The sequence below is a fragment of the Geotrypetes seraphini genome, chromosome 5, assembly GCF_902459505.1.
Source record: "Geotrypetes seraphini chromosome 5, aGeoSer1.1, whole genome shotgun sequence".
Lineage (NCBI taxonomy): Eukaryota > Metazoa > Chordata > Amphibia > Gymnophiona > Dermophiidae > Geotrypetes > Geotrypetes seraphini.
Genome location: NC_047088.1, coordinates 247,705,010 through 247,717,577, shown reverse-complemented (window position 1 = coordinate 247,717,577; position 12,568 = coordinate 247,705,010). Strand labels below are relative to the sequence as shown.

At 39.9% G+C, this 12,568-nt stretch overlaps 1 protein-coding gene across 1 annotated transcript in view; it reads right to left on the bottom strand.

Moving 5' to 3' along the window:
- The window catches only part of CCDC14 (coiled-coil domain containing 14), a 172,560-nt gene that overhangs the window by 115,319 nt on the left and 44,673 nt on the right, over window positions 1-12,568 (bottom strand). Inside the window, 2 exon segments of the mRNA XM_033945697.1 lie at window positions 5,082-5,222; window positions 5,310-5,382. Of these exon segments, the coding sequence (XP_033801588.1) occupies window positions 5,082-5,222; window positions 5,310-5,382 (214 nt within the window).

Genomic DNA, 12,568 nt, shown 5'->3' with positions numbered 1-12,568 from the left:
ACCATAAGAGGCCATGGGTTACATTACTATTATTTATCATTTCTACAGCGCTGAAAGACATATGCAGCGCTGTACATCCAACATGCAATTGATGGTCCCTGTTCTTGCTGAGAGAATGATAGGATGGACCTATATTCTATGCAAGTGGGAGTTAGGAGTTGAAAGCAGTCTCGAAAAAGTGAGCCTTCAGCTTGGATTTGAAAACTGCTAGAGATGGATCTTGACATACTGACTCAGGAAATCTGTTTCGGGCATATGGCGCAGCAAAAAGATAGAAGGGACGGAGTCGAGTTGGCAGTGGAGGAGAAGGGCACAGATAAGAGGAACTTAACCTATGAACACAGTTCACTGGGGGAAGCATAGGAAAAGATAAGTGAGGGCAGATATTGAAGGGCTGCAGAGTGAATGCATTTGCGAATCAGTAAGAGAAATTTGAACGGAAGTGGACGAGGAGCCAATGAAGTGGATAGGAGAGGGGTAATGTATTGCGGCTCTGGCAAAATTTAAGTCGTGCAGCAGAATTTTGAATGGATTGAAGGGAAGAAAAAAGGTTGAGTGGAAGACCTAAGAGAAGCAAGTTGCAGTAGTCTAAAAAAGAGGTGATGAGAGTGTGGATAAAAGTTTGATAGTGTATTCGGAAAGGAGGACAGAGTTTGGTAATGTTATAGAGGAAGCAGCTACAGCCTTTAGCAGTTTGCTGGATCTGAGTGGAGAAGGAGAGAGAAGAATCAAAGATGACTCCAAGGTTGCAAGCTGACAACACAGGGAGGAGGAAGTATGTTGTCCACAGAAATAGAGAATGGGGGCATGGGGAGGTGGGTTTAAGCAGAAAGATAAGGAGCTCAGTCTTAGCCATATTCAGTTTTAGAAGGTGGTGAGACATCCAGGCAGCAATGTTGAACACGCATGCTAAAACTTGGGCCTGGATTCCTGTAAAGACTTCTGGTGTGGAGAGGTAGATCTGGGAGTCATCAGCAGAGGTGATACTGAAAACCATGGAAAGAGAACATTGCAGAGGGAATAGGTATATATAGTGAAAAGGTAAGAGCCCAAGACAGAGTCTTGAGGTACACTGATTGACAGTGGGATATCAGTGGAGGAGGATACACCATTTGATGGGAGAAATAGGAAAAAAAAACAATAACAGGAGAGAGCAGAACCCTAGAAGGAGAGCATATCAAGGAGTAGGTGGTGATCAACAGTATCAAAGGAAGCAGATAGATCCAGAAGGATGAGGACAGAATACAGGTCATTACAGTTCTATGAGGATTACACTTAAGAACATAAGATTTGCTGCTGCTGGGTCAGACCAGCGGTCCATCGTGCCCAGCAGTCCGCTCACGCGGCGGTCCTTAGGTCAAAGACCAGTACTCTACTTGAGTCTAGCCTTACCTGCATATGTTCTGGTTCAGCAGGAACTTATCTAACCTTTTCTTGAATCCCTGGAGGGTGCTTTCCCCTATAACAGCCTCTGGAAGAGCGTTCCCAATTTCTACCACTCTCTGGATGAAGAAGAACTTCCTTACATTTGTATGGAATCTATCCCATTTTAACTTTAGAGAGTGCCCTCTCGTTCTCTTCACCTTGGAGAAGGAGAACAATCTCTCTTTCTCTACTAAGCCAATTCCCTTCAATATCTTGAATATTTCGATCATGTCCCCTCTCAGTCTCCTCTTCTCAAGGAAGACGAGGCCCAGTTTCTCTAGCCTCTCATAGTAGGGCAACTCCTCCAATCCCTTACAAGAGACCAGACAATTGCTGGGAATTCCAATCCATTTTAACAAACAAGAAACAATAAACTAAAAACAATTAAACAGTCAGATATTTGCTAAACAGGTAGGTTTTCAGTGCCATCCTAAAAATCTCTCTCAAAAAAACCTAAAAATAACAGTTAATCTGCACCGTCATAAGAGACAAGCCTTTTCAGCTCCGCAGAGAAAAAAAAAGGTTGAGGGTTCCCTGTGACTTCAGCTAGTAGGAAGGCTTCTTAAAAGGTATATAAATGCTAAACAGTGTCTGCACCAGGTCTCCATTGGGACATCATCCATCTGTGAAAATTTAAATCCTGCTTGTCCTCAGATAATGAAGACCATTAAAGAATGTAAGCATATCTCCTTTTCTTAAATATAAAAGTAAACCTTTTGGGAACAGTATTCAATAAAAATGTGAGTTTTAAGATTATACACCAAATTTGGAAAATTTACCCCACCTTCCGCAATTGGTTTTTGTAAAGATACTAAAGCGATTCTAGGAGTTTTGCCCAGCCAAACAAATTTTGTAAGAGTACTGTTTAACTTTTTATAAAAGGACCCCTTAAAAAAAACTGGTAACATTCCCATATCATCATTTTAATAGTTTGCACTCTACCCCACCAAGACAGACGTAATGGATTCCATTGCTCGCACATTTCTGTTACCTTCTGCAATAAAGATTTTTCATTCTCTTTAATTGTGTCTTCCAGTGTATTTTTTATCCAAATTCCTAAATATTTTAATCCACCTTCCTTCCATACAAAAGAAAATGAATCAAACAAGCCTTTTGTACAAAACACATTTAGTGGAAGAATTTCAGATTTACTCCAATTTATCTTATAACCTGAAAATTTTCCAAATTTCTCAATCAATTCAAGTAAGCACGGAATGGTTGTTTCTGGATTTCTCAAATGAAGCAATATATCATCTGCATATGTAGAGACTTTGTATTCCCAATCTGAATAAGGAATACCCTGTATCTCCTTTACTTGCTGAATAGCTAATAACAAGTGTTCCAAAACAATATCCAAAAAGCAAAGGAGATAAGGGACATGGTATGTATTGGGTCCTCCCAGAGCTCATTGATAATACCCCAGACTGGTTGTGGTTGGAATGGCGACTCATGTTCCCTCTACGTTTATGTCATGTTCTTAGCATTAAAATGCCTAGATTGTATAAAGAAAACAGAATATTTATGGATACATGGAAAACTCTGCGATATGTCAGTAATTTAACATTTATTCCAATCTATAAATTGACAAATCAAACTATATGGTTAAACTCCAAGATTCAAATTAGCGGATTTAAAGTCATCTGGAAGCATTGAATGATAGCAGGTGTTCGGATTTTAGATGATGTTATTTCAAATGGTAAACTGCTTGATTTTTCACAGTTGCAACATAAATATGGTCTTAATAAATCACAAACCTTTATATGGTTGCAACTGTAGCAGGCCATTCAGACAGGGTTCCCTGAATGGAAAAATCTTAATATGCAATAGTTTAGAATTTTTATGCTTTCAGGTGGACTTTCTGGGACACCAGGCCACACAGTGATATAAATTGATAAACGGATTTGTAAATAAAAAGCCTAAAACTGGACTTAGGGACATTTGGAGCATTGAGATCAAGCATCAAATTACTGATGTGTGGGGGGCCATTTTTAAATTATTATAATTTAATTCTTACATGTGGATCGGGGGGGGGTTTGGATTTCTATTAATAATATATATGAATGATAAGATATTATATTCATGTGGTATATTTTTTGTTGTATATGGAAGTGGGAGGGGGTGGGGGTTATATCTTTTTGTTGTACGATATGGTAGATTTTCAAGTGATATTGTATTCTAATTGTTTTGATATTTACTGTACACTTGTTGTGAATTATAAAATTAATAAAGAATAAAAAAATAAAAAAAAAATTACTGTGTCTTAATGGTCACGAATTTGGTCTTGGAGGATGAGATGTACAGTGTCCGCATCTATGAGACAAACTTGGTTTTCCTTTTACATAGAGCATTTTGGACCCCAGTTAGATTACAGAAGTCAAATAGCTCTAAGTCTAATAAATGCTGGCATTGTAATCTTGAAGTAGGGACACGATCATTAATATACTACTGTCCCCTTATCTTGACATTTTGGAAATCAATCTGGACCCAAATACAGTGGTACCTCGGTTTACTAGTGCACTGTTTTGCAAGATGAGCAAAACATTCGCAAAATCGGCACCTCGGAAACCAAGCGTGCCTCGATTTGCAAGCGGTGCCCCTGTGATCCGTCACCCTCCCTCCGCTGCTTACTGTCATCTGGGCACCGGCATGTCCTGTGCGTTGGTGCCGGTGCCCGAAGATCGGCCTCTTCTTGCTGGGCCTTGAGCATCTGCACATGCTCAAGGCCTGCGAGTTCACGTTCTCTCAGCAAGAAGAGGAGGCTGATCTTCGGGCACCGGCACCAACGCACAGGACATGCCAATGCCGGTGCCCAGATGACAGCAAGCAGCGGCGGGATCGAGGGGGGGGGGAATAGAGCAGCGCCGCTGGCTTCGGGGTGTGGGAACGTATCAAAGCGAGTTTCCATTATTTCCTATGGGGAAACTCGCTTTGATAAACGAGCATGCTCCTGGAATGGATTATGCTCGTAATCCAAGGTACCACTGTAAATTGTTTATTAGAGAATCCCGTGGCTTTGTCATATGACACGATTCTATTTGGTATGTCAATGAGAACAAAGAGCCAAATCTCATTAAACAATAATAAGCTTTTATTGATTATGACAGAAGTTACCATACAACATATCACGCATAATTGGAAAAATTGGAGTAGGCTTAATTACAGTTTTTGGTGGAACTCATTGTGTCACACCTATAAGATGGAGAGAACAATAGCCATACAAAAAGGGAATTATAAAAAATTTAAAGAGATATGGGGGCCATTGACAAAATATTATAATGTACTTATAATGGGAATCTATTCATTACACTTATAATGGAAATCTATTCATTACAAGTGTAATGAATAGATTCCCATTATAAGTACATTTTCCATTATAAGTACAATGCAAGTGAAGGGATGGGAGAATTCTGAATTTTATTACATGATTGAATAAGTAAAAAAAGAATATTTCATAGGATATGTTTGATTGCATATGTTATGGTAGGGATGGGAGGGAAGGGATTAAATTTTATGTATTATTGTTAAATATGACAGATATTCAAGTGATGTATTTAAATTTCAGTTGTTAATTTATTAATACACTTGTTGTAAGAGGTAAAAATGAATAAAGATTTATTAAAAAAAAAAAGATTATACACCAAATTTAAAAATTTTACCTGTTTCTTTATGTATGCGCATAGCAGGGGCATTTTTTCTCTGTACTCTTTTTTTCAAGGCACTTCCTGTGCCTGCTGTTGACGTTGAACAGATTTTGGCAGGAACTGTTCTTCCTAGATTTGGACAAATAGTTATAGTATCTACAATAAAAAGATTGGTACATAAGGATTAAAAACAAGAAACTAATAGCAATAATAGTTATAAGTAATAATAATAAGTTCACATACCTTTGACATCTTTAGTCAAAATATCCTGTAATAAAGCTGCACAGCGATCAAGTCCTTTATGAATGCTTGCAACCTGCAAATATAGTGAATAAGAAGCAGAAAGCAAATACTGACAAAATGCAGATTCTGTGCTGAACACAACTAATAACTTTGCCTTTTGAGTACTGTAATAATATACATTCATTTCAATAAAGGTGGAATTTATTCATACCTATTCAGTTCACTTCCTTTCCTTGAGTTTGGACAAACTAAACTAAACCTTAGGTTTGTATACCGCACCATCTCTGCTATCATAGAGCTCGGCACGGTTTGCAGGAGCTGGGAACTCCAATGGAGGGTTATAGGATTTAGTGTAAAAAAGGTTTAGATGGGTGTGAGATACCGGAGAGAGAGGAAGTATTACATTTTTGAGAATAGCCAGGTTTTTAGATGTTTACAGAAAAGTTGGAGGGAGCTTGAGTTTCGGAGTGGGGAGGTAAGGTTATTCCAGAGCTCAGTGATTCTAAATGTAGAGGTTTAAGGGCTATTGAAGAGGGCTGAGTGAGAATCTGCTAAGGGGAAGAAAAACTCCATTGGAATATCTTACCTGCTGGCATTCAGACTTGGGAAAAGGTAAACTGGTTATTTCATTGTCTTTCTCTCTTTTTTAATTCAGTACTCTGCTTTTTCAGCAAAATCAGTTTAAGCAATAGTGTAGCCTTTAGAGCAAGCTTGTCCAACCTTTTTCTATCAGAGGCTATATTTGATATTTTGTAACATTCGGAGGGCCACAACACACACCACTGTATTTTGCCATGCTTCATCAAATAGTGGTAAAATACAACAGTATGTAGTCCTCTCCCAGCCAGTCTCTCTGTCATCTCATCTACCTGCAGCCTTCATTCTAGTCTCTCTCCTCTCATCTACTACTACTACTAATTATTTCTACAGTGCTACCAGACGCATGCAGCGCTGCACAGAGTCACAAAGAGTAAGAAAACAGTCCCTGCTAAAAGAGCTTACAATCTAAACAGGCAAGACAGACAAACAGGAAGCCATGGATACAGTTAAGGGGAACGGTTAATCTGCAGGCTGGGTTGTAGATTGGCTGGGTTGGCTGAGGGCAGAGGAGTAGGGTTAAGGATTGAAAGCTATATCAAAAAGGTGGGTTTTCAGTCTGCTTTTAAACAAGGGAAGGGACTTTACAGACAAACTTGGGTAATTTATTCCAGGCATAGGGGGCAGCTAGATGAAAGGAACGAAGTCTGGAATTGGCAGTAGAGGAGAAGGGTAACGCTAAGAGTGACTTAACTGAGGAACGGAGTTCTCTGGGAGGTGTATAAGGAGAGAGAAGCGAGGAGAGATATTGTGAGACAGCAGAATGAACACACTTGTAGGTCAGCAATAAGATATTGAACTGTGTGCGATGGTAGAGAGGGAGCCAGTGCAGTGACTTAAGGAGAGGGGTGACATGAACATAGGGAGGTTGGTAGAAGATGAGTTGCACAGCAGAGTTTTGCACAGATTACAAGGGGGAGAGGTGACACTGAGGATACCAATTAAAAGTAGTCTGCAGTAATCTAAGTGTGAGGTTAAGAGAGCTTGAACAAGGGGATGAGTACTGTGCTCAGAGGAAAGGGTGAATTTTGGTGATATTGAAGAGATAATAGCGACAGGTCTTAGCAGCTTGTTGGATATACATAGGTCAGAATCGAACACCACTCCACGGTTGCGAGCAGAAGAGACTGGAACAATAATAGTATTATTTACAGAGATGGAGAAAGGAGGAGGAGGAGCAGAGGGTTTAGGAGGAAAGAGTAGCAGCTTGGACATATTTAGTTTCAGATGATGGCTGGACATCCAGGCAGCAATGTCAGCCAAACAAGCAGAGACTTTTTCTTGGACTTTAGGTGAAATTTCAGGTGTAGTGAGGTACATCTGGGAGTCATCAGCATATAGGCGATACTGGAAGCCTTGGGAGGAGATCAGTCTCTGTGGAGTGCTGGGGGCAAAAAACAGATTGTAGAGTATTGAGAATCTGTCGAGTTGAAAGGAAATCCAAGCAGCGGCAGAGAATAGCACGCTCAAGTATCTTGGATAGGAATGGAAGAAGGGAGACAGGGCAATAGTTGGACGGACAAGAGGGGTACAGTAAGGATTTTTTGAGAAGCGGCTTAACCACCGCATGTTTGAATGCAGCAAGGACAGTTACAGTTGAAAGATATAGATTGAGAATATGGCTTATGGGAGGGATAACGGTATGGGAGATGGGGGTCGAGTAGAGGGGTGGGAATAGGGTCCGAGGGATATGTTGAAGGCTTGGCTGAAGACAGAAGTTGTGCAGTTTCTTCCTCTGTGATTACAGAGAAGGCAGAAAAGTCAGCAGTAGTTGAAGAAGGGACAAGCAGGCGGGACCTGACAGGAGAAACTTCCTGAGCTGTTCAAATGAAGGATGAAAGGGAGGTGCGAGGCTGAAGTTCATGAGAGTGGATGGTGGATAGGGAAAAAGGATGTGACTTTGCAGTGAACTCAAGGGCGATCTTGCGGACTTTGTCATGGAAGTAATCAGCCATAATCTGGGGGAGAGAGAAGGAGGGGTCAGAAGTGGGGGTGATTTGAGGAGGGAGTTAAGTGTGGCAAAGAGATGACAAGGGTTGGAATTAAGGGAGTTAGTTAGTTGGATGTAGTAGTCTTGCTTGACTTGTGTAAGTGCAGAATTAATGGAGATCAACATAAATTTAAAGTGAAGAAAGTCAGCACATGTGCGAGATTTGAGCCAAAGGAGCTCTGCACAGTAGACTACTCACGCCCCGAGACCACTTTCCTATGCTTCTTGTCCACATAGGAACCAACGACACTGCCAGGAACACACCGAAGACCATCACCAGAGACTTTGGAGCACTGGGTGAGAGGCTGAAGCGGACAGGAGCGCAGGTGGTTTTCTCATCGATCCTCCCAGTTAGAGGCAAGGGAAGAGCAAGAGATGAACGTATCCTGAGGATGAACGAGTGGCTACAGGGATGGTGCCGGGATATGAACTTTGGATTCCTAAACCATGGGGAAGCGCTACAAGGACTTCAGGGACCAGACGGACTCCATCTGACCAGTAGGGGTAAGAATGTCTTCGGACACCGACTAGCCCGCCTGCTTCACAGGGCTTTAAACTAGGTAAGTCAGGGGAGGGTACCCATTCACAGTGCAGAAAGGAATTATCCTGATGAGGTGAGTCGAAACTCCGCTTCCATGTCCAAGGTAAGTACCCACATTGCAAACAGTTCTTTAGGAGTCACACCGACTCGGGTAGGATACTTCTCACAGGGACTTAGCAAACACAAGATATGGAGGGCCATGTATGTCAATGCACACAGTTTAGGTATCAAAATTCTAGAATTAGAGGCTGAAATAAGGAATGCCGACCTAGATGTGGTGGTAATATCTGAAACTTGGTTCACGGACTCACATGGGTGGGATATGGCTATACCGGGCTACAATCTACTTCGTCAGGACAGAGAGGGCAGGTTAGGGGGGGGGGTAGCTCTATACATTAAAAAGGACATCAAAACCACCAGGATCACAGATGTCAAGTACACCGGGGAGTCCCTCTCAGTAAACCTGGCAAGAGGCAGAGAAAATGCCTGTATCTAGGTGTGGTATACAAACCCCCAAGACAACTGGAAGATATGGACGCAGAATTAATTGAAGACATAGAGAATATCACTCTACGAGAAGCTGTACTGCTAGGGGACTTCAATATGCCTGATGCAGACTGGAACTCATTTTCAGCGACAACCAGTGGTAGCAGGAGGCTCTTAACCTCCATAAAGGGAGCACGTCTCAAACAAATGGTAACGGAGCCCACTAGGGCCCAGGCGATCCTCGACCTGGTACTCACCAATGGGGAAAGCGTCTCAGAGGTCTCAGTAGGAGATACGCTAGCCTCCAGCGACCACAACATAGTATGGTTCAACCTTAGGAAAGGCTTTGCTAGATCAAACACGAAAATAAAGGTACTCAATTTCCGGGGCACAGACTTCGCACGCATGAGAGATTTTGTCCATTGGACGTTGCAGGACCAAGCGGAGACCGATGATGTAGAAGCTAAGTGGTTAACACTGAAATCAACCATACATGAAGCAACTAGCCGCTTCATAAAATCAGTAAATAAACGACAAAGAAACAATAAACCCCAATGGTTCACCGCGGAGATCTTGCACCTCATTAAGGAGAAGAAAAAAGCGTTTCTCTCCTTCAAGCGCACGGAGAAAAGAGAGGCAAAGGTAGAATATAGGACCAGCAGTCAAAATGGCAGTTAGGGAGGCAAAACTTCGAGTGGAAGAAATTCTGGCAAAAAACATTAAAAAGGGGGACAAATCCTTCTTCAGGTATATTAGTGACAGAAAAAGGAACACAGGCGGGATAGTAAGCCTTAGAAGACCGGACAGAAGTTATGTGGAAGCAGATTCCGATAAAGCCGAACTAATGAATGAATACTTCTGCTCAGTCTTCATCTGTGAGGCACCGGGACACTGTCCGCAGTTGAAGGCAACACAAAGCACAGAAGACCCGTTTCAGAATTTTGAGTTCACACCAGGTGAAGTTTACAGTGAACTGGCAAGACTCAAGGTGAACAAAGCCATGGGACCAGACAATTTGCACCCAAGAGTGCTCAGAGAATTGAGCGATGTCCTGTTGAAACCGTTGGCTGAGCTATTCAATCTCTCCCTAAGTAAGGGGAAAGTTCCCCTGGACTGGAAATTAGCTAATGTCGTTCCTCTGCATAAAAAGGGTTGCAGGGCAGAGGCTGCGAATTATAGACCGGTGAGTCTCACATCAATAGTGTGCAAACTCATGGAAACACTAATTAAAAGCAAATTGGACACGATCTTGAATGAAGGGAATCTTCGGGATCCCAGTCAGCATGGATTCACCAAGGGTAGGTCCTGCCAATCCAATCTCATCAGCTTCTTTGACTGGGTAACAAGAAAGTTGGACTTGGGAGAGTCTTTGGACGTCGTGTACCTGGACTTCAGTAAAGCTTTTGACAGTGTCCCACACCGCAGGCTGCTAAGCAAGATGGAATCGATGGGGTTAGGAGAGACACTAACTGCATGGGTCAATGATTGGCTGAGTGGCAGACTTCAGAGGGTGGTGGTTAATGGTACCCTCTCTAAAATATCGGAGGTGACCAGTGGAGTGCCGCAGGGCTCGGTCCTGGGTCCACTCCTTTTCAACATATTCATAGGTGATCTGACTCAAGGGCTTCAAGGTAAAATAACACTATTCGCCGATGACAAGTTTCAAGTTTATTATGGGACTTGATAAATCGCTTAATCGGATATTCTAAGCGATGTACATTTAAAATTTACAATATAAAAACGAAAAACAATAACAATACAATACATTACAATACATACAATTTAAATAATGGCTAAAATACTCTAAATTTGAACATTGTTAAACAAGGGGAAAGGAGGGATGAAATACAATTTTAAAGTAAAGAAGAAACATTGAGGGAAAATACAAAAGGGATATAGTTAAAACAAGTTTAACCAAATAAATATAATTCATGAAGTATAAAATTATGTAGAAAAGGCATCTTTAAAAAGGAAAGTTTTTAACTCAGTTTTAAATTTTCCAAGGTCTTTCTCCTCCCATAAAGTAATAGGGAGGGCGTTCCATGTTTGCGGTGCTGTACAAGAAAAAAATAAATTGTCTCCTTGTATTAATAATTTTTAATGATGGAATCGTTAGCAGATTTTGTTCGCTAGATCATAAAATTCTCTTTGCAGAATATGGAATAAGTGATCTATATAAAAAAGCAGGGGTCTTGTTAATCAAAGTTTTAAAGATAATTATACATAACTTATAAGTGATTCTGTAACTAACAGGAAGCCAATGTGCCTCTTTGAGAAGTGGTGTTACATGATCAAATTTTTTGGAATTATTTATTAATTTTATTGCTGTATTCTGTATAATTTGTAATCGTTTTATTTCATATAGTGCAATTCCTTTGAATAAAGAGTTGCAGTAATCAAGTTTAGAAATCACCAAAGAGTGAATCAGTATAGTGAGTGATTTAGCACAAAGGAATTTCGAGATGGAACGAATTTTACGTAATCTATAAAAGGTGATTTTCACAATGTTACTGATATGATCATGGAAATTTAGTTTATTATCAAAAATTACACCTAAAATTTTTATATTTTTAACTAATTGTAGGGGAACATTATGAATTGAAATCGGGTGAACAAGAGAAAAATTCTCTTTCCAGGGAAATAGCATAACATTGGTTTTTTTAATATTGAGAGCCAATCTGTTTTTGTCTAGCCAATGATATACATGATCAAGTTTCTCATTAATAGATGAAATTTCAATTGTATTATTATTATTTAAAGGGTGTAATAATTGTATATCATCGGCATATGCAAAAACATGAAATCCTACTGATTGGCATAATGTCATCAATGGAGCTAGAAAAATATTAAAAAGTAAGGGTGAGAGAATAGATCCTTGTGGAACCCCATGAGAAATCTGAGATGGAAGGGATGAAGAATTATTGAAATTAACTATTGAAGTACGCTCACTAAAGTAAGACGCCAAACTATGTAATATAGTAAGTGAATGCCTTTACTATTTAACATTTTCTTATCTCCTTTATTAGAAATCAGTCAGGCCTTAGGTTTTATACCATTCTCTTATGCGGATGATATCCAACTTATACATCCCTTGGATCCCGAAAATCACTCAGAAATCTTAGCTATAAACCAAAAAAATTGGAACAAATTCAAAATTGGCTGGATATAAATAAACTGGCTTTAAATATTAACAAGACTAAATCCGTTCTGTTTACTTGGAAGAAAGAATTATCACTTATAAAACCTTTTTATCTTAATAATATTCCAATTAATTTGGTTCCCTCGGTTAAAATTCTTGGTATACTGATAGATGAGAAACTTTCATATCATGATCATATCTCCCTCATTGTTAAAAACTGTTTTTATAAACTTCGTCAGATTAGATCAATTTCCAAATTCCTTTCCACATCTTCTTTGAATATATTAATTCATTCTTTTATAATATCAAAAATTGATTATTGTAACGCCTTATTTCTAAATATTACTAATAAGGAAAAAAGGAGACTACAGATAATTCAGAACACAGCCGTAAAATTAATTTATAAAGCAAAAAAGTTTGACCATGTTTCCCCTCTCTTAAAAGATGCGCATTGGTTACCTATTGGCCACAGGATCATGTTTAAAATATTGTTTCTTATTTTTAAG